Here is a 21,503-nt window from a genome sequence, read left to right as displayed (position 1 = left end):
GTTGAACCGGTCACTCAGGCTGCTGTGCAGGAGATGGCCTGGAGGAAGGCAGAAGGGAGAGGCCAGGAGACCAGTGAGTCCAGGCAGAGAATGATGATGGTACCCTGGATGGGAGTGGTGGGTGGCAGTGGGACAGAGTGACTTGGACAGACTTCAGAGCTACTTAAAGGGTAACATCCACGGGAATTGGTAAATAAATACTTGGAGGCGGGGAGGTTGGGTGAGGAAGGAGTCAAAGGTTACACCCAGTTTCTTGGGCTTGAGCAGCTCGGTGGATGGTGAACCCTTCACTGAGTCGGGAAACTTGAACAAGAAGTCTGGGAGGGCAGTAGTACGCAGGCCATAAGTTTGGTTTGGGGTGAGTTGAGTTTGCCATGTCTGGTGAGCATCCAAATGGAGAGGCCAATGGAGAGACAGAGACCACATCTGGAGCTCAGGAGAGATCTGGGCTGGAGAGAAATGTTAAAGGCTGGCCAGAGACAAAGGCCCAGAGGAAAAGAGATTGGCCCACAGTTGCTCTGGGTGTCTCAGATGCCTGCTGTCAGTCCACGGGGCCAACGACAATGCTTCAGGTGCCAGGAGCCCCAGAAGCACCCACTGAACTCCTCAGGGCCCTGGAGCCAGGGGCTGTGCGGCGGTTGCCACCACTGCGGTCACATGTCCTCCGTCTGCCTCCCACCTCTTTCCCTGAAGCCCAGGCCAGCTTGTGGTATCACTGATGCAATCTTTCTCTCGCCACCCAACAAAAAAGCACGGTGATGATTTTTCTTGGCACCCCAAGAGAAGCATGGTGGCACTCTGGCCTCTGGCCGGGTTCTGCTCAACTTTTTCCCTTGACTTTGCCATTTTCACTTTGACACCTTCCCTGAGAGGCAGGGGGTGGGGATCCCAGTCCCAGATGGTGACGCTGGGGGTTGGCCCAGGCCCAGGGCGTGGAGGAGCCTCACTACCAGGTTTCCTGTCTCTCGGTTTAAGCACGTCTCTGCAGAAGTAACAGGCGCCCTCCCCAGTGGGCTCCTGCTCCCAGCCCTCACATCAACACACCTGTGCGAGAAGCAGAGGGGAAGAGAGACACAGGCCCAGAGGTAAGAGGGACAGATTGCTCCGTTCCTTCCCGCTGGTCAGGGAGGGGGAGGGGACCGTGGCAGCAGATGTGCTGCAGTGTGCTGGATTCCTGGGTCTCTGCCCACAGCTCTGGCCACCTTCTCTTGCATTTTGTGAGCAGTGATTTTCCCACTGGAAGCTTCCAGAGGCGGGGAACTAGGCCACGCTTCTCCCTTCGTCCCCACTGTGCACAGCTCAGTGCCCAGAGCGGAACGGGCTCCCCAGAGGCTTGGCAGAAGGTTGACTTGGACTCTGAGGGACGGGTGCTTGGGAGCCCCGGGCTGAGAAAGGCCACAAATCATGGGGAGTGGAGATGAAGACAGAGAGGGGGAAGAAGGGAAAGAAAAGAGGGAAGAAGGAGTGGGGAAGACATAAAAAGAATAAACAAATATTAAGGAGGGAGGAGTCCTAAACAAAAGACAGGAAAAGAGAAAACAAAGTAAAAGCAAGAAAAAGGGTGGAGTCTGTTCTAGAGACAATTCTCCCCCAAATCAATCTTCCCAATGACACGGTCAAAAACACCAGAACTCATACTTGCAGCGTCTCAAAAGCCAAATGTTGGATGTCGCTGCCTTTCACTTGCTCCTTATGCGTGTTTTTATGTTTTTCGTCTACTTTTGCAGATTTTTAGGACTTGTGAACAACAGGTCTAAAGACACTTCCACTTCAGTTAGCTTTAAAATGATGAATGAAATGGGAAAGCTAACATTTCCAGAAAGGGTTGAAACAGCTTTTACGGATGACCCGCTGGGAAAGTGATAGATAGCCGTATTTTTAGGTCATACGTCGTTAGAAAAATGGGTTCTGAGAAATTGGCTTTAAGTGTCTCAGCTACTCCGAAAGGGGAACCTAGTGGCGTTAGAAAAGGATTTGCAGGCCCTCCCTGGGCTTGGTGGGTTTGGGGGTGGACGCAGGAGGGGAGATGCTCTGCAAGTGGGATGCCCTGACCGACGCCAGCCTCTCTGCCCTCAGTCTTGTCCCCTGTCCTGAGACCTCCCTGGCCTCAGCCTTGTTCCCTGGGCGTCCTCTGCCTCCTCTTCGTAAGTGGATCCTGGGCCAGGGCCTCATCGTACAGTCAAGGCCCTCAAAATAGGAGAGGCCGCGTCCTCACTAACTCGAAGATTTCGCTCTGGGTGGGAAAGCTCTTCTTGAAAGTCCTGCTCTTGCGGGGCAAACTTTCTGGGGTGCGAGGCTGAGAGTAGAGCCTGATGGGGGAGTCTCCGCACCTCACTTCTGACAATTTCTTGCGCTGTGTGGAGTCTGGGCTCGTACAAAATGGCCGCCCTCTTCACCTCAGATGACGGGCTTCCCAGGGGACCAGGTCAGGGGGAACTCGAGATGCCTCCCTCTTTCAGTGTGGGGGCACTTGGGTAGAGGAGGTCCACCTGAGATACCAGCTGGCTCTGGGCAGACGCCCCGCAGCACCTGGGCCTTGATCCTGGCCCTAGTGGTGAGCTGGCAACCAAGGAGCTGGGTAAACCAAGGGCCTGGCACGTTTTAGGCACTTGGTACATGTTTGTTGAATGAATATCTTTGATGAAGGTGGGTGCGGAGAGGGGCAGGCGGGGGCCTGGGTTCTTCAGCTCCGAAGTTGAGGTCTGTTCTACATCTTTCGGGGGATCGTGGAAGAGGGAGGGCTCCGGTCCCCCAGCGTGGGTGGCTGAGGCAAAGGAGAGGATGGTGGAGGTTGCAGCCACCGAACCACAAGGGTCCCTTCCAGGGACCACGTCTCGAGGAAGTTCATGTGAGGCGGGTAGCAGCAGAGGGGGCGCGTGCGGTGGGGGCGCATCCCGCCGCTGGGCTGGAGGGGCTGATGGGGGGCCGTGGGGAGAAGATAAAAGCGCCTGCGGGACCACAGACTGTCACTGTGGTGGGCTGTGCCCTCTTCCTCACCTCCCCCCACCGCCTGCCGCTCAGCCCAGCCAGGCGGGGGCAGCTCACACGCTCCGAGGGTGTGAAGTGCTGGGTCAATGCTCTGGTCTCTCCTCACCCAACGGCTCCGCTCCTGTGTGTGTCTCGCCTCTCAGAATGTGCTCATCTCTCTCCCTCTGCCCCGACCTTGTTTGCACCGTCCTGGGCTTGGTGTGTGCCTGTACAGCGTGTGAAGTGTCTCTGCTGCTTTAATGAGCTGCTCTGGGTCTCTCCGGGCCTTCCTCTTTCCCTCCCACACTCTCGTCGCCCTCCCTTGGGGCCTCTGTGTGTTCCTCTGAATCTAGCCTTTTCCTTTTGTCCACCCTGCAACCATCTCCCTGGCATCCGCCCCTGGGCTCCAGGCTGTGCTCTGCAGGCTCCCATTGCGTGGAAGCTCATAGAAGCCTCCATCTCTGCCAGAGGCCTTGGATGCCAGTTTCCAGGCCAGAAGGGACTAGAGCTCAGTGGCAGCCGAAGAGGGGAGGGAAGCAAGAGGAGAAGAGGCAAGGGGCACCTCCAGGGAGACCAGGAGAGCCGGGATTGCATCCTGAGGCTCAGCGGAAGACAGACACAGATGCAGGGAGCTGAAAGTGGAGGCATCCACTTGGGGAGGCACAGAAACAGGAGTGCACAGATATGAGCAGAGAAACAGGGAGATGGAGGGAGGGAGTAGAGGGGAGCCAGGGCCTCGGGGACCAGCGGGCCTCCCAGCCTCTCTCGGGGGACTGTGGTGTACAGGATGCTACTGTACTGGGGCAGAGCACCTCTGGGGAGGCTGAGGATGTGGGAATCAAAGGCCAGCTCTCTGGGGCGGCAGCGGAAGCCCCAGGCACTAAAGCAAACAGCAGCTGGAAACCCATAGCCTCTTCCTCCCAGCCGAGCCCTGGCGTGGGTTGGGGCAGGGCAGGGAGCTGGTAGCAGGGGCGGGTGACCCCAGCATCACAGAGTGGGGAAGAAAAAGTGGCCACCACTTGGGGAGGGGCAAGAATGACCCCTATTTCTATCTATTGCTCGGCCATTGGAGCTGACTTGGGACCCCAGGGAAGGGCTATCCCACCTGGAGAGTCCCCAGCCTCTGCTCACTGAGGCCGCAGTGAATGTAGGATGGGGGCACAGAGGGAAGCATTCCCAGTGTGAGAGTGCCCTGCCCGCCCCTAAGTGCCTCCGTGGCCCGCGCTGACTTGTAAACAACTTCACCTGTGACGGAACCTCCTTCCTGCCCTCTTCTCCTCCTAATTCACTGGTTTAAAAAAATTCTGTCAAGCCCCTACCCTGCGTTAGGCCCTGAGTCATTCTTCTTTCATGCAGAGCGAGTGACCGGAGGGGGCTTTTTTTTTTTAATTTCCCTCAAACATCATTAGGAGGACCAAGCCTCCAGCACCCATCAGAGTCCTGAAGGGGCAGGGCCGACACGGTGACTCTGTTGTTGTTGTATGTTGTTGAGGGGGGAGATAATTAGGTTTATTATTTTTGTTGATTTAAATGGAAGTACTGGGGATTGAACCCAGGACCTGGTGCGTTCTTAAGCATGCACTCTACCACTGAGCTATACCCTCCCCCAACATGGTGATTCTGGAACCCAGCAAGGGTTTGAGCTTCAGGTAGGGAGCCACCTGACGAGAGTTGTAGTCCACGGTGGACACGGGGAGAAGCGGCGGGGGTCGGGGGTGTATACAGCCAACGCTAGAAAATATGCCCAGAGCTGGAAGAGGATAAGGAAGAATTCCCTAACCTTTTCCCCCAACCCGGCCCTCCCATCTCTTCTGGGTGTTTCTCAGTGGCCGACCCCAACCAGGTGCTGGAGGGTGAGGGGGCCTGGGCAATGCAGTGTGTAGGGGTCAGCCTCCTCCTTGCGGGGAGCCGGACAGAGAGGACGGAGAATGCCTGCGGGTGGGGTGGGGGGAGGTGGTGAGCACGGACTGGGATGACTTGGCTTCGTGCAGGCTGGTGTTCATTGTGTCCCAACACGTAACTGACCCATTTTAGTAACAGAATTGATATATCTGAGTACAGAAAAAAGTCGTCAGTGAGTTTCCCTCTTCCGTTCAATTCAATTTGGTTTAAGTTAACCAAACACATCCTGAGACCCTTCTCTGTGCTCCAGCTGGTGCCACAGCTGGCACTGCTGGCTGGACCATCATCTCCAAGAGCTGGTGAAGGAGAGGTGGGAACCCAAATCACTGCAACGTAAGGTAGCGGGTGGGCACGCCCAAGACGGTGTCCACTGCTGGGGGCTGTGGGAGGCCATAGTGCGATCACTGCTAAGGAGGTCTCCAGGAGAGAGAAAGACCAGGCTTGGGGGTGCAGAAAAGAGGTCTGAATGCACAGGCTCTGGGCCAGGTCTGTGCCAACACTGTCCCCAAGGCCGGTGCCGCTCTGAGGTCTGCGAACAGTCTGGGCCTGGAGTTCAAAGATACTTGAGCCTGCTTCTGTTTGTCTGGTGGCCTTCCTTTAGTCTCTCCTCCCTCCGTGTCATCTGGTCCTGTTATCAGGTCAAGTTTCGTAAAGCTCTACAAAGACCACGTCACATCTCTGCTCAAAACATCAGCAGTGTTTGGGGAGGGTAGAGCGCGTGCTTAGCATGCAGGAGGTCCTGGGTTCAATCCCTAGTACCTCCTTTAAATAAATAAACCTAATTACTCCTCCCCACAGCCCCCCCCCCAAAACCCAGCAGAGGCTCAGTCTCCCTCAGAGCCAAGCCCAAACTCTCCTCTCTAGCTCTGTCAAGATTCAAGGTCAGTCTCCACGTGCCTGCCCCCACCCCTGTCATCCCCAACAACTTCCCTCCCCAGCCCTGCCACTTTGCATCTCACAGTGGGGCGCCGCTAGCTTTCCTTTCCAGCTGGCTCATTGAGCCTGCATCTGACACCCAGAGGTTTTGAAAACGCAGATGGCTGGACCCACCCCATTCCTGATTCAGCAAGTCTGGGGTGGGCCCGAGGAGTTGCCTTTCTCACAAGTTCTCCAGTGACGTCTGCTGCTGATCTGGGACCACACGCTGAGAGTCACAGCTCCAGCCTAATGCTGCCCATTCCTCCAGGTCCCCTCCCCCACAGCCTCACCCACCTTCCAAGATTTGGGGGCCAAGTTCTGCAACAGCGTCTTTCTGCTCTTCCCACCCAGAGTCCTTATAGGGTCGGTCTGACAGTGAGCAGGGCATCACTCCCGCCTCTTTCTCTGTCTCCCCTCACACCAAATCAGGCCTCATGTCCTGGGGATTTTTTACCTCAGAGCAGTCCCTCAAGTCAGCATCTTTGAGTTCCGGCCCTATCATGTCACCCGGATTCTTGCAATCCTGCCCCCTGTGCTTGGCCTCCTCCAGCTCATCATTCACTCAGCAGTGAGAGAATCCACCTTGCAAATCTACTCCTGTCCTTCTCTCCGTAAAATCTTCTACTGGCTCCCTAGTGCTCAGGGTCAAGGCTCAGCCTCCCAGCATGGCATTCAAGGGCCTTCATGACCTGGCTTGGCTCCTTGGGCCCAGTCCCCACTCATTTTCCACTTTGTCTGAGAATCTTTTTCTGATTCCACCAGGCAAAGAACGCACCCTTGGCCGGGGCACCGCAGGTTTGGGGCGAACCGGTGGGTGTCTGTTTAGAGGGCTTCACGTCTAGGCCCCAGCCTGGCTGTCTGGGTCTCTACGGGGCCGCAGGCCCAGTGAATGCCTGTTAATTGATGATTTGTGTCTCCCCTAGGCCCTGCCCTGTCTGCTGGGGAAGGTGCAGGTCCCTGCCTGCCTCAGCAAGGCCACAATGGACCTGGGAACCTCTCTTAGGCACCTGTTCCTGGTGCTACAACTGGGTGAGTGCTCAGACTTGGGGCCTGAGTGCCAGGTGGCCTGGGAGGAGGGGCTGAGTGGAAAATGCAAAGTGGGGGTGGGGTGGAGGCCGGACAGCCACACCTGGAGGCCTGACCCTGTCTTTTTCCACCTAGCGATGCTCCCAGCCGGCACTCAGGGGAGAACAGTGGTGCTGGGTAAGGCAGGAGACCTAGTGGAACTGCCCTGCCAAGCTCCTGAAGAGAAGAACTTGCCCTTCACCTGGAAAAATTCTCAGAACATAATTCTGGGGATGAGGGGCAAGGGCTCCTTCTCGATCAAAGGTAAGTTGGCTCTGCTCCCTGCTCCCCGCTCAGGGAGGACAGCACCGGAGAGTGAACACCTCTGGTGTCAGAGCCCAGCACCTCATAGTCTCTGGGATTCCGGAGGGTTCTGACTGGCAGAGACTCAGGGCCCTCTCCAAGTCCAGAGTTTCCCTCTGCCAACTGCTGGTGGACCGGGAAATGTTGTTTGGTGGTCTATTATAATTTCAATATCTTAATATTCATGGACTTGTTTCAATGGATATTAGGAAAGTAATTATCAAAGAAACTTCATGATTTCATGATTAGTGTTGCTACAGGCCCCTGGTAATACTCTGTTGACTTCCATTAAAAGCTACGGAATGATTTTTCCCTAGCTTTTTTAAAGTGAAAAGCATTAAGATCTCAATACATCTCAGGGACATGCTTTGCAATAAAGGAGATTATGTTTTCACGTAAGATTTACCCTCATGCTCGCCTTTAAATACCTCTTCTTTCTTCTGTGTGTGGCCTCTAAAATTCAACACATTTTTGAATAGGAGCATCATATGAGTCAAAAGTAGAAAAATGCCAGGGGGGCAGAGTATAGCTCAGGTGGTAGAGCACATGCTTGGCATTCACGAGGTCCTAGGTTCAACCTGCAGTACCCCCTCTAAAAATAAAGAAAGAAATAAATCTGATTGCCTCCCCCTGACAGAAAAAAAAAAGCCAATTAAAAAAAAAGTCACCAGCATGAAATGTATTTTTGTAAATATAGATTTTATTTTATAAGCTTATTAGATATATCATTTTTGCATTTCACCACTTATTTTTAATTAATTAATTAATTATTTAGTAGAGGTACTAGGAATTGAACCCAGGACCTTGTGTATGCTAAGCATGCACTCTACCACTGAGCTATACCCTCCCACCCCCATTGCTTATTTTTAATATTATATTTTTTAATTATGAAAAAGTCAAACATATATAAAAATAGATTATATAATGAACCCCTCCATGTATCCCACTCAGCTTGAACAGTGATCAATTTGTGGACAATTTAGTTTCACATCTATCTTTGACCCTCCAACCACCTTATTATTGTATAGCAGATACCAAACTTGTCTCATTTAATCTGTAAATATTTCAGAATGTGTCTCTAAAATGTAGTGACTCTTTAAAAAAATGTATCCACAGTATCATTATCACCTCTTAAAAATTGAAAATAATTTCTTAATGACAATAAACATCCAGTGTTCAAATTTTCCCAATGGCCTCATAATACTATTTTTAAATTTAGTCTATTGGAATCAAAATCCAGATAAAAATTCATGCATGGTATTTGCTTGATATGCCCCTTAAATTTTCTTGAATTTATACATTTATTCTCCTTTTTTTCCCCCCTTCTTGCAACGGATTGTTGAAGAAACCAGGCAATTGTTCTGTTAAGCTTTGTGTGTTGTCAGTAGGAGCTGCTGCACTCCTGTGGTGTCATTTAACATTTCCTCTGTCCCTTGAATCTGCTATAGATTGGTGGTTAGATCTAGAGGCTTGTTCAAGTTCATATTCAATTTTTGACAAGGTGGTGTTTTGTGCTACCAATTTCATTACATCAGGAGCCGTGTAGTATCAATCACTCTTTTAGTGCTATTAAGATTAATCAGTGGTTCAAGCTGAGTTAAGTGATAATTATAGTAACATTATTTTTGTTTGTTTGTTTTTCGGTGAGGAGGTAATTAGATTTATTTATTTATTTTTGGAGGAGGTACTGGGGATTGAATCTAAGACTTCCTGCATGCTAAGTGTGCAACATACCACTTGAGCTATATACCCTCCCCACAGTAACATTATTTTTAGTTTTATTTTTCAACAGTTGCTGCTGTTTCTATCAAGTGATACTGGCTTTCAGCTTATTACAGTGATATAAAGTTTCCTTTTAAAATAAGTTAATTTTTTAAAAAGTGAATCCACTTAAAGATGTTATGTAAATAGGACAGGTACATTTGGCCAAAATCATGCATGAGGGGAGGGAATAATTGACGTTTCGGAAATACAGCTCCAGTCCAAGACGCTGATTTTACTAGTGAGGAAGCTGGGGCCCAGGGAGAGGAAGTTTCTGCCCTGAGCTTTTGTGCCCAGTTAGAGGCAGAGATATGGCTAGATCTTAGCTGTGGCTATGGTCTTCCGACTTTCAGCCTAGGCTCTGCTGTGGAGTCATCTTCAGTGCAGTGGAAGCTGAACTGGCCACGGTGCATGGGAAGCCATCTCTGATGAAAATGCATCTCCCCTTCCTGCCTCCATTGGGGGGATAAAATCTCCTCCTTTTCTGGCAGGAGGTTCTTGCTGGGCTCCTGGAGTCATGATTCAGATACCCATGGTCACCCTTCAGGTCTGGACATGAAGAAAAAGGGGGAGATTGGGCTGGATCTTTATTGAATCAAAGCCATTTCCTAAAATTAACAAAACCCCCAATTCCTGATCTCTTTCTGATAAAAACACAAAGCAGAAACCAGCACATTAACCAGGCTGACTGCCCTTTACCTGCCTGTGTCTTCCCCTCCTTCAGACAGCTGCTTCAAGAGGCCCCTGATCAAACTAACCTGCGTCCGCCCCTGGGGTGGGCTCGGGGTGCCCATTACATAATGTATACCCTTGGGCAGAGCTCAGGACAATAATCTCTCAAAGCTTTTTTTTTTTTTTTGTCCTAGAATTTTATTCTGCTAAACTGCTTGAAATAAGTGGACTTTCAGCTGGGATTTTATTTTATTTTTTATTAACTTAAAAGTTAAATTAATTTGCAAAAGTAATACAGGTCCATGGTAAAAATTTTAAATGGTGCTAACGACATACAGTGACAATAAATCTCCCTCCTACTCCTCATGTTTGTTCTTATAAGGACATTAATCCCTTCACCATCATGCCTCACCTAAATTTAATTACCTCCCAAAGGCTCCCTCTCCAAATATAATCGCATTGACTGTTAGGGCTTCAACATATGAGTTTGGAGGGGGACACAGTTCAGTCCATAGTAACATACTTTTCCCTATTCCTCTCACTAAACACAGCTGAAAACCCTGCACATTGCATGCAGAACTCACTTAAGAAGATTCTGAAGGGTGTTAAGGAGAGGGAAGTCTGGTAGGGACCTCAGGGCCTGAGGAACAGCACAGTGGTGAGTTTTCTTTTTGCCTCATATGCCCTAGTCTTGGGGCTGAAGAAGCTGGCAACCTGGAAGCTCCAGTGGGCACATGGGCACAGACAAAAATAACTTTCAAAAAAGCCTGCTCCCCTTAGCCAAAGGACCGGGAAAAGGAGCAACCCAGTGAGAAAAACTTCAAGACAATCACAAGTCTACTCCAGCCAAACAGGGAGGAGAAACTGTGGCCCCACCCCCTCCCATGGGAGCAAAGACTGAATAGTAGCCTAAACTTCCACCCTCCTGAGGCTGTAATGAGGCACCCAACGCCCCCACTGAGATGGGATCAGAGGATGCAAGGTTGAGAGCAGGGCCATTCATCCCCACCAGCCAGTGACAAGGCTCCTCAACCCCTGCAATGTCAGTGGAGACCATAGGAGGGAACTGGCCTGCCGCCCCCATCATGCAGTCAGGAGGCAGCCCTCCTTGCTGGGGTGGTGTCAGAGGGTCTAGCGAAGAGTTAGGACTTTCACCATCACCCAGTGATAACCAGGCCACCTCCACCTCAGGGTCCATGGAGACCATGTGGGGAGCTGGAACTTCCACCTCTGAGTTATGAGGAGCATCCCCTTCTAGCACAATGGAGGATGAGAGGGGAACCCAGATTTATTCCTCTTCCCTTGTCAGAGTGGTGTCCAAGAGAGCCAGTTAAAATAGAAGGTTTAAATAAGATCCAGAATCTCATAACACTCAAATGTTCAGATTCCCACTGAAAATCACTTGTGATATTAAGAACCAGAAACATCTCAAACTGGATGAAGAAAAGAATCAACAGATGCCACACTGAGATGAAAAAGAGATTAGAATTATCTGACAAAGATTTCAAAGCAGTCATGATTAAAAAAAAATCCTTCAGCAAGTAATTACAAACATGCTTGAAACAAATGAAAAACAGAAAGACTCAGCAAAAAATAAATAGAGGATATAATTGAAAAAATGGAAATTTTAGAACTGAAAAATATTTATGTAGAAAATCTTAAGGAATCTACTTTTAAAAATTTCTTAGAACTAATAAGTGAGTTCAGTAAGGTTACAGAATATAAGATAAACATACAAAAATCTAATGTAATTCTATCTACTAGCAATGAACATGTATACACAGAAATTTAAAATACAATGCCATTTACAATTGCTCAAAAATACTTAAGTATATATTATAAATATGCACAAGATTTGTGTTCTTAAAACTACACAGTGTTGATGAAAGAAATCAGAGATCCATATAAATGGAGAGACATGCTATGTTCATAAATTGGAAGACTCTACACAGTCAAGATACCAATTCTTCCCAAACTGATATACAGGTTGAACACAATTCCTATCAAAATTCTATCAAGATAAACAAACAAACAAACAAACAAACAAAATTCCAGCAAGATTTTTTTGAAGATACAGATAAGGTTTTTCTAAAATTTATATTGAAAGCAAAAGGAACTCAAAGAGCTAAAACAATTTTGAAAAAGAAGAATAAAGTAGGAGAAGTCAGTCTATCTGCTTTCAAGACTTATTATACAGATAGAGTAATCAACACTGTCATATTGGCAGAGGGAAAGACACATAGATCAGTGGAGCAAAATAGAAAACCCAGAAATAGATCCTCAGAAATATGCCTAACTGATTCTTTTTTGCAAGGGTGCGAAAGCAATTTAATGGGGGAAAGATAGCCTTTTCAATAAATGGTACTGGAGTAATTGGACATCCATAGGTAAAAAGCAAAATCAACAACAACAAACCTTTGACCTAAGTCTCAAACCTTACTTTATTTTACTTTTTATTTTTGGTACTGGGAAGTAATTAGGTTTATTTAATTTTGGAGGAGGTACTGGGGATTGAACCCAGGACCTTATATATGCTAAGCATGTGCTCTACCACTTGAGCTATACCCTCCCCAGAACTTATTTTAAAATTAACTTGAAATGGACTATAAACTTAAATGTAAAATGTAAAATTACAACACAGAGGAGAAAATCTTTAGGATCTAGACTAAGCAAAGAGTTCTTAGACTTGACACCAAAACCATGATCCATAAAAGAGAAAATGGACAAGTTGGTCTTGCTCAAAATTGAAAACTTTGCTCTGTAAGAGACTTTATTAAGAAGAGGAAAAGACAATTTATAAAATGTGAGAAAATATATTCATACTACATATCCTATAAAGGACTAGTATCCAGAGTATGTAAACAACTCTCAAAACTCAATACCCCAAAACCAAACAATCCAATTAGGAAATAGACAGAAGACGTGAACAGACATTTCACCAAAGAGGACATAGAGATGGCAAATAAGCACATGAAAATGTGTTCAACATCATTAGTTGTCAGGGAAATGCAAATTAAAACCACAATGAGGTATCACTACACACATATCAGGATGGCCAAAATGAAAAACAGGGACAACATCAAATGCTGGTGAGGATGCAGAGAAACTGGTTCACTCTTACATTGTTGGTGGGAGTGTGAAATGGTACAGCTGGTATGGAAAACGGTTTGGCAATTTCTTTAACAAACTAAACACGCAACAACCGAGCAATTGCATTCCTAGACCTTTATCCCAGGGAAGTAGAGATTTACGATCACACAGAAATCTGTATACAACTGTTGATAGCAGCTTCATTCATAATAGCCAGCAACTGGAACAACCCAGATGCCCTTTAATGGGCGAATGGTTATATCCATACCATGCACTATTTTTCAGCAGTAAAAGGAACGAACTATAGATTCAGACAACAACCTGGATGACTCTCCAGAGAATTATGCTGTGTGGGAAAAAAAAAAAAAAAGCTAATCCCCAAAAGTAACATACAGTGTAATTCCATTTATATAACATTCTTAAAATGACAAATTACAGAAATGGAGAACAGATTAGTGATTGATTACCAGGGGTCAAGGAAGGAGGCGTCTGTGAAGGAGGAAGGGGGTTTGGCTAGAAAAGAGCAACATCCTTATGGTGCTGGAAATGTTCTGTGTTTTGATTTGTATCAATGACAATATCCTGGCCGTGATATTGGGCTATGTAGGGTTTTTTTTTTTTTCTAGTTTTTGGGGGGGAGAGGTAATTAGGTTTATTTATTTATTTATTTTTAATAGAGATACTGGGGATTGAACCCAGGACCTCGTGCGTGGTAGGCACACAGTCTATCACTGAGCTCTACCCTCCCCCTGCTAGTTTTGTAAGCTATTACCTTTGGGGTGACCTGGGTCAAGGATACTCGAGATCTCTCTGCATTATTTCTTATAATTGCATGGGAATCTACAGTTATCTCAAGATAAAAAGTTTAATTTAAAAAATCACTAGGGTGAAAAAACGAGCTTTCATAATTTCAGAACACACCAAACAAAAAGAAGGAAGAAACTCCGCGTTTGTACGCTTAGAAGGATGACAAGCACATTTTGTCAAGTGGAAAGCAAGCTATGCATGTGATACGGTCCCATGTGAATTTAAAAATTCAATGCCTGTGACTATATGTCTTCATGGACAAAGAAAAAAACATGGAGGAATCCACATCAAATTGTTTCCAGTAGTGTCAGGAGGGTGGGCCAAGGGAGCAGGGTAGTGTTGAGTCTGTATGATTTTTGTAGTTCAAATAACTAACCTAAAAAGTAAGGATTATCTTAACGCAACGTTATGTATTTTTCAAATTATTTATTAAAAAAATTTTTTTGAACAGGGACTTTTATTGATTTAGGTTTTTTGTTGGGGGATACGTAACGAGGTTAATTTACTCATTTATTTTTAGAGGAGGTACTGGGAATTAAACCCAGGACCTTGTGCATGCTAAGCATGCGCTCTACCACTTGAACTATACCCTCCCACCCTTAACACAACTTTGAAAATGTATACTCATGAATGTTTCCCTTTCATGAAAAATTATTTCTAAATATCATTTTTAGTGCTAACCTAATAGTCCATCAAGTCAATATACTGTGATATATAGCCATCGTCATTTTGTGTAATGTTGTCCTCTGTTAACAACACTGTAATTATTTTTGTACCTCCATTTGGGCTTGCATTTTAAAATTATTGTTTTAAGGATAAAGTTCTAGAAATGGAATTAAGGATATGCACTTTTAAAAATAGTTGGTGTATATGGCAAGATCTCTTCCAGGAAGGTTCCACCCACTTACAGTAAATCTAGATAATAGTGTCCCCATGTGCCTCTCCCCACAGCACCCTTTGGCACTGAGCAGTATTATCTAAAACTTCTTTTTTTTCGCTAATTTGATGGTTGAAAAATATATCACAGTTGTTTTAATTTGCATTTCTATGATCTCCTGTGAGACTGGAACAATGTCCTCCTTTCTAAAAATTCTTACCTCTTTTGTGTCAATGTTTTTCTTCTGTTCCTGTGATATGATTTTCCTCCAGAACAGCCCCTCTTCCCAACTTCCTGATCTTCCTGACTCCTCCAATTTCTGAACCCCAGAGTCAGGTATTTTTCTCTACTTCAGTCCCTGGTTTCCCATCAGTCACTGACTATGGCCATTCCTTCCCATGGAAGTGTTCCTCTGTTTCATCTCCTCTGTTCTCATGGAAATACCACCATCACGAGCCAAGGCCACATAGCTCTCACCTGGATTACAGTGGAAGCTTCCTGACCATTCTCTCTGCTAGTCTCTGCTACCTTGATTCCCTTACACCTACTGCAGCCCTGGCTTCCAAAGTGATGCTTTGCACCTGTCACTCCTTCGCCCATTAGATTAAGCCTGGAAGCCTCTGCCAGACTGTCACCTCCTCAGCATCTCTTCCTGCAGCTCCGCTGCCGGGAACCTCCACACCCGGATGTTTTCCTCCCTGCCTTGAGCTGGTTGCCTGTGCTACTTTCCTGGAGCTTTTCCTCCTTCCTAGATGTCCCTGCTGCTCCCCTTGCCTCTAGTCTGCTGCCTGTACTCCTTTTAGGGCTTAGTTCAATACTGGTCTCCTCCACGAAATGATCCCAGACTCACCCATACTCTTCGACCTTTCACAGAGTACCGTCACTTTTACAAAGTGTGGAACGGTCTGCACAAGGGGATCATGATGAGCCCAGAAGACGTTTTAAAAGGGAAGCAAGGAGGAAAAGTTATTTTAGGGAAAGGGTGATATGTCTCATTTTGAACCAACTGAGTTTGGAGTGATGGCAGGACACCCAGAAGAAGTTGTCTCTTGGGCCACTGGAATGTGGGCCCAGAGTGAAGGAGAGAGGCTGGGGCTGGGAGTCACCTGCGGAGCTGACAGAGGATGCTGTGGAATTTAGAATGTCTACAGAGATGGGGAAGAGGATCCAGAACAGAGTCCAAGGTGGCATCTAACGGAGATAGCAGAACAGGAGTGCCAGATGAAGACAAGGGAAGGGTGCTTAGATATGCAGGAGAGAACCCAAGGAGGCAAGAAGGAGGCAGAACCAGAGAAGGCTCTCCCTCAAGAAGCATGGTAGATTGTGAAAGGACTGTAGTAGGACTTCAGAAAAACTGGGGAGCTAGCCAGCGCGTAGACCCAGGGGAGAGAGCAGGTAGGGTAGGGACTCCTGTAGGATAGATGGAAGGGGAGGTGGGTGAGGGCTGGAGGGAAAGCTGGGGTTGGGTGTGAGCCCAGGGCTACGGGTTATCTGGAAAGGTCTCCTGGAGAGGATGAGCCTAAGCAGTGGGAAGGGGCTGGGAGGTCTGGAGGAGGGGAGAAGGGAGGATGAAGGCTGATAACTCCTCTCCTCATCAAGGCCAAAATAGGGAGAGCACCAATGACCTCTTGGGGGGGGCGGGGGTAGAGGCAGTGCCAGGGGGTTGAGGTGGGGGGCTTTCTCTCAGCCGCCTTCACCCCATCCCTCCAAACATGCATTCCAAGGAAAAGGCCATGTGTTGGCTACGTGAACTCAGCTTCTAAAGCCCTCCTCTCCAGGAATCCTGGAGCTGCTGCTGTACCCAGAAAATTTCAGCTGAAGAGAAGAGCTTCTTCTTGGTGATGGTTGTTAGTTTTAAGGAGGACACTGGAGGAGGCCACATGTCCGTGCCTGAGGAACTTTCCAGAGACAGTACTGTACTGTGTACCCAACAGGCCTGAATTTTGATCCTGGTTCCACCACTTACTGGAGTCAAAATCCGAAAGGTAGAAAAGGGCAAGTGAAAAGCCCCTCCCACAGCCGTCTCAGGGTGTTCACTTCCTCTCTCCAGGGACTGCCAAGGTGACCATCATCTTACGTTCACCTCTAGAAATACTTGTTTATAGACATGGCAGGATGGATAGGTAGATAGATGACAAATAACCTTCTCCCTCCTTTTAAAACAATGGTAGATATTGCTTTATTCAGTTAGTGATGTTTCTTGGATATTATTCCATCTCAGTATATAAAGACCCTCTTCTACTGATTGCATCGCACTGAATGGCTGACCTCTGATCTATTTAACCTCTCCCTTCCTGGTGGACATTTAGTTCTGTATGTGCCTCTATAATTCTGGTAGCTATTCCAAATTACCTTCCAAAGAAATTGTACTGGTTTATGCTTCTTTTGATAATATGTAAGCAAGAGTTTGGGCGACACCTTAATTCTCTGAGCCTCAGTTTCCTTATCTGCAAGATAAACAAAACAGCACATGTTGCTTTTTAAAAAATTATTATTATTTAAAAAAAATTTTATTGACGTACAGTTGACTGACAATGTCATATTCGTTTCCTGTGTACAGCATGGTGATTCGATTGTTTGAGATGATGCATATAAAGTATTTGGCACGTAGGAGTTGGTGCTCCCTAAATGAGGATATTAGTTTATTTGGGATTAGTGAGATATTGTCCTGGCCAGGTAAATGAATGTCCTGGGACCTCCTCGCCAGTCTGGGGTTCTCAGATTAGGACGAGGGGCAGATTCTGCCAGAAATTGGCAACTCAGATCAGAAGAGTTGTGGGCACTGCCCTGGCCAGAGGTGCTGGGTCTCCAGGGTACCACAGCCTCCTCCATATGGTGTTCTCTCCCAGGTGCCTCCAAGCTGCGCGCTCGCGTAGAATCAAAAAAAAACCTGTGGGACCAAGGATCCTTTCCTCTGATCATCAAGGATCTTGAAGTAACAGACTCTGGGACTTACATCTGTGAAGCGGGGGGCAAGAAGACAGAGGTGGAGTTGCTGGTGTTCAGACGTGAGTGGGGCAGGCCTGGGACAAGGACGCCTCCAGCCAGTCTCTCTTCTGCCTTGACTCCCAGCCCTGTACCCAAACCAGGGCCTGAGCCGGTGGCACCCTAATGTCCAGAGACTGATCAGACAGGCTACCATGTCTCCTCAAACCCTTCTCAGGCCTTGGGTCGGGCAGAGGGAGACAAAGAGACCTGGGATGAGGGATGGAGTGGGGAGGAAGGCAGGAGACAGAGAAAGAGGCAAGAGAGACAGGGAAGAGGGGAGTGGAGGGAGAGGGAAACCCTGCCTTGGATGGGGGCGGGCAGAAGGGACAGAAGGGTGATGCTGGGACGGAGTAATGGAGAGACACTTTGGGTTTCCTGGCTTCTTCTCTTCTCCTGGGGGTAGTGTGTGTGTGACACAGGCAGCCTGCTCCCTCCACAGTGACTGCCAGCTCCGACCGCGTGCTGCTGGGGCAGAGCCTGACCCTGACCTTGGAGAGTCCCTCCGGTAGTAACCCTTCAGTGCAATGGAAGGGTCCGGGGAACAGAAGCAGGAAGGAGGGCAAGAGCCTGTCACTGCCCCAGCTGGGGTTGCAGGACAGCGGCACCTGGACGTGCACCGTCTCCCAGGACCAGCAGACACTGGTGTTCACCAGGAACATCCTGGTGCTGGGTGAGAGGCGCTCCCCTCCCCTGCAGGCTCCCCCTGCCTTGGTGGCTGACAGACCCTCCCTCGGCTCTCACTGCTCTGCTCCTGGGTTGGGGTGGGGGGAGACAGAGAGAGGCCAATGCCAGGGCCCCCTAGAGCGGAAGTCTGTCCTGAGGGGTATGCTGGGTCCTCTCTTCCTCAAGGAGCTGATTTACACTCACCTTTCAGGGTAGTGGACCCTGAGGAAGGAAGGGACAGAGGCGGTAAGGATGTGAGGGGCTCCAAGATCCCCAGAGGAGTCCCCAGAGGACGAAATTCAAGCGCATCTATCTTCTTTGTTGCCTCAGCTCCCTGCCCCCCAACCAAGTTGGCAATCCACTAACTCAGGGACACTAATGGCAGCAAGCCAGCTCTGATGAAATTTGATGTCGCATCTTCAGAATCCTGAGCTAGGTGCTGTGAGGGAAACCCAGGGCCCAGAAGGCAGGCTCTGCCCAGATCCTGTCCTCTGGGTGCTTCTGTGACACACAGTACAGTAGTGCAGTGGGGAAGTGCGTGGACTCTGGTTAAAATCCTGGCTCTGACTTAACCATGTGGCCTGGGGCAAGTTGCTGAACCCCTCTGGGCTTTGGTTTCCGCATCTGGAAAGCAGGGATGGTGGAGCCTACTTTATCATGTTATGGGGAGAAGTAAACTATGGAAGGCACGTGGTCAGCCCGATTCAAGTATCTGCTCTTATCTTGTGAGGCTGATAAATTATGTATCCAAGTGGCACAGGCCCAGTGCCCTCTGTGCTCCAGGATCCAGAAGACGGAGAGGCCCCTTTGGCTGGACTGTTCCAGGAGGGCTTCTAGGAGGAGGAGGCACTGCCACGGGACCCCCTGGGATGGGAGATGAGAGAGGAGATAGAGAGGTAGAGGGGCATTTAAGGGCCTGAATGGTAGCCTCGGTGTTTGGACTCACCCGGTCCCCTTCCATCTCCGGGCTGCCCCCACAGCGTGCCTGCCCTGCCCTGTATGGACCCAGGTTCTCTCCCCTCCCCGCTCCAGCCTTCCAGAAGGTCTCTAGCACAGTCTATGTGAAAGAGAGGGAGCAGGCGGTGTTTTCCTTCCCACTCACCTTTGAAGACGAAAGCCTGAGTGGGCAGCTGATGTGGTGGCCGGCGAAGAGGGTTTCCTCCTCCGAGTCCTGGATCACATTCTCCTTGAAGAACATGAAGGTGTCTGTGGAAACGGTTCACAAGGACCTCAAGCTCCAGATGAGGGAGAGGCTCCCGCTCCATCTCACTCTGCCCCAGGCTTTGCCACAGTGCGCGGGTTCTGGAAACCTGACCCTGGTTCTCACCCAGGGGAAGAGGAAGTTGCATCAGGAAGTGAACCTTGTGGTGATGAGAGGTGAGGAGCAAGGCTGAGATGGGAGGGCAGGACAGGCCCCGACAAGGACGCCTAAGCCCTGCCTGCCTGATGGAGCTGATCAAGGGCCCTCTGGTTTGGGGGCTGGTTTTGAACTGAGGCTGGAATCCGCTGTCCTTCCCTGACATCCAAGAGCCAGCCTAGAGTGGGCGCCACTAGAACTCCCAAGGGCAAGTGCTGAGAACCAGGTTCTAGTTCCGCGTCTATCCAGACCGCTCTGACCCCAACTCAGCCCCGCCCCCCTGTGGGTTTTCTTTCTCCTAAAGAGGATAACGAAATCTGCTCTTTGTATGACACTGCTGATGCTAAGGTCAGGAGCTACACGGAGGCCTGCACATCCTTATCTCCTTCGTCATCATAATAACCTCTCAGATAATAACGGCGAAGACTGGATGCTTAGTACATGCCAGGCCCCACTCAAGAGCTTTATATATTATTTGTCCTTTTAAATTATCATCTGGGGCTCAGGTTGGTAAGTAACTTGCTCAGGGACACACAGATAGTAAGCAATGGGGCTGGGATTCAAATCCAACACTGCTGAACCTCAAAAGCCGCATCCCCTCTCTTAAAACTGCATGAAAATGTGCTCTGAGAGGCTGAAAGAGGGGTGCTGGTGTAAAGCATCATTTTGATTGTTCTGCAGAATCCCCTTAGAGCACGGAGGTGCTGGGAACCCAGGGGCCCAGGCTCCCAGCCTCAGGCTCTTGTCTCTCTGCAGTGACTAAGTCCCAGAACAGTTTGATCTGTGAGGTGCTGGGACCCAAGTCCCCCGAGCTGACACTGAGCTTGAAGCTGGAGAACCAGAGCGCGAAGGTTACAAATCAGCAGAAGCTGGTGACGGTGCTGGACCCTGAGGCAGGGATGTGGCAGTGTCGACTGAGTGACAAGGACAAAGTCCTGCTGGAATCCAAGATCGAGGGTGAGTGAGGGTCCAGGTTCCATGTCTGAACCCTGAGCTTCTGCCTCGAGGGCTGCAGGACCCTCCCAGGGCTGTGACCACCCAGCCACCTAGTTCCTCTGAGATGAGTGGGTTATAGGCAGGTGCCTGGACACAGGAGTCCAGGTGAGGGGAGGTGGGGTGTGGTCCTAGGCTCTTGCAGTCCTGTAAGTTCCCACCTCCCTAAGCTGTACAACCCAGGAACGGGGCCCACCTGGCCAAGAGCCCTCCTCCCTGGCTCCTCTTCAAACCCAGACACACACAGATCCCCGCCCCCCCGCCCCCACATACACAGACACGCATGCGCACAGCACACTGCCTGGACTGCAGCTTCTGGCTCCCTGGAGTGCCCTGTAGTCCCAAACCTTGAAACCACTTCCCCAGCCTTTCCCTTCAAGCCCTGGTGGACGGCCCTGAGCATCCTGCCCATTCTTCCAGCCCAAGGATCAGACTAAAGTGCAGCTGGGCAGCAAAGCCTTCCTCGGGCCCTCCACGGTGCCCTGTGCCCTGCCGGAGGGCAGTGAGCTCACACACCTCTCTCTCTTGCAGTTTTGCCTCCCGTGCTCACCCAGGCCTGGCCAAAGCTCCTGGCCTTCGTGCTGGGCGGCATCACAGGCCTCCTGCTTCTCACGGGGTTCTGCGTCCTCTGTGTTAAGTGCTGGCGCCGCAGGGTGAGTGAGCCTCCTCAGACCCCCTCACACCCCACGGGGAGCTCGAGCCCTGGAGGCCTGTCCAGCAGCAAGGGTACCCTGGATCTGTGACCTGCTTCTGCTCCGGCTCCCGCTGCCCACTGCCGAGCTCCCTCACTGCAGGCTGGGCCCTGTCCCAGGTCCCATGCGGAGGGAAAGACAGGAAGGAGCAGAGGGAATTCTGGGACAGATGGCCACAGGCACTGCCTCTCCCCTCTCAGCCCTCCCCACTCCCCCCTCCAAGGGGCAGCTCCCTTTCGGAGGCCTGGGACCCTCATGACCCCTCTCCTTCTCCCTGGACAGCGCCAGGCAGAGCGGATGTCTCAGATCAAGAGACTCCTCAGTGAGAAGAAGACCTGCCAGTGTCGCCAGTAAGGAGCTGAGGGGCAGAGAGGAAAGGGAGGGGCACGTGGGGGGAGGGGAGGAGATGGGGGCTACAGGGAGGTGAAGAGAGGTGAGAAGGGGGCAG

General features: G+C 49.5%; 1 protein-coding gene and 1 long non-coding RNA gene across 2 annotated transcripts in view; one reads left to right on the top strand and one right to left on the bottom strand.

The window, feature by feature from the left end:
• Positions 1 to 959: 959 nt before the first annotated feature.
• The window catches only part of CD4 (CD4 molecule), a 22,243-nt gene continuing 1,699 nt past the window's right edge, over positions 960 to 21,503 (top strand). Inside the window, exons 1-9 of the mRNA XM_006210869.4 lie at positions 960 to 1,085; positions 6,711 to 6,816; positions 6,949 to 7,116; positions 17,212 to 17,370; positions 17,790 to 18,020; positions 19,046 to 19,390; positions 20,127 to 20,327; positions 20,895 to 21,016; positions 21,338 to 21,405. Coding sequence (XP_006210931.1) covers positions 6,768 to 6,816; positions 6,949 to 7,116; positions 17,212 to 17,370; positions 17,790 to 18,020; positions 19,046 to 19,390; positions 20,127 to 20,327; positions 20,895 to 21,016; positions 21,338 to 21,405 — 1,343 coding nt within the window. The 5' untranslated portion in view covers positions 960 to 1,085; positions 6,711 to 6,767. The remainder of the gene's footprint in view (positions 1,086 to 6,710; positions 6,817 to 6,948; positions 7,117 to 17,211; positions 17,371 to 17,789; positions 18,021 to 19,045; positions 19,391 to 20,126; positions 20,328 to 20,894; positions 21,017 to 21,337; positions 21,406 to 21,503) is intronic.
• The window catches only part of LOC116276912 (uncharacterized), a 12,352-nt gene continuing 8,966 nt past the window's right edge, over positions 18,118 to 21,503 (bottom strand). Inside the window, exons 3-4 of the long non-coding RNA XR_004186426.2 lie at positions 19,116 to 19,219; positions 18,118 to 18,877 (exon numbers count right to left, since the gene is read on the bottom strand). This is a non-coding gene — a long non-coding RNA (uncharacterized lncRNA). The remainder of the gene's footprint in view (positions 18,878 to 19,115; positions 19,220 to 21,503) is intronic.

This window comes from Vicugna pacos, chromosome 34 (assembly GCF_048564905.1).
Source record: "Vicugna pacos chromosome 34, VicPac4, whole genome shotgun sequence".
Classification (NCBI taxonomy): Eukaryota; Metazoa; Chordata; class Mammalia; order Artiodactyla; family Camelidae; genus Vicugna; species Vicugna pacos.
The sequence above is the reverse complement of the archived record's forward strand: the minus strand, read 5'-3'. Positions and strand labels throughout refer to the sequence as shown.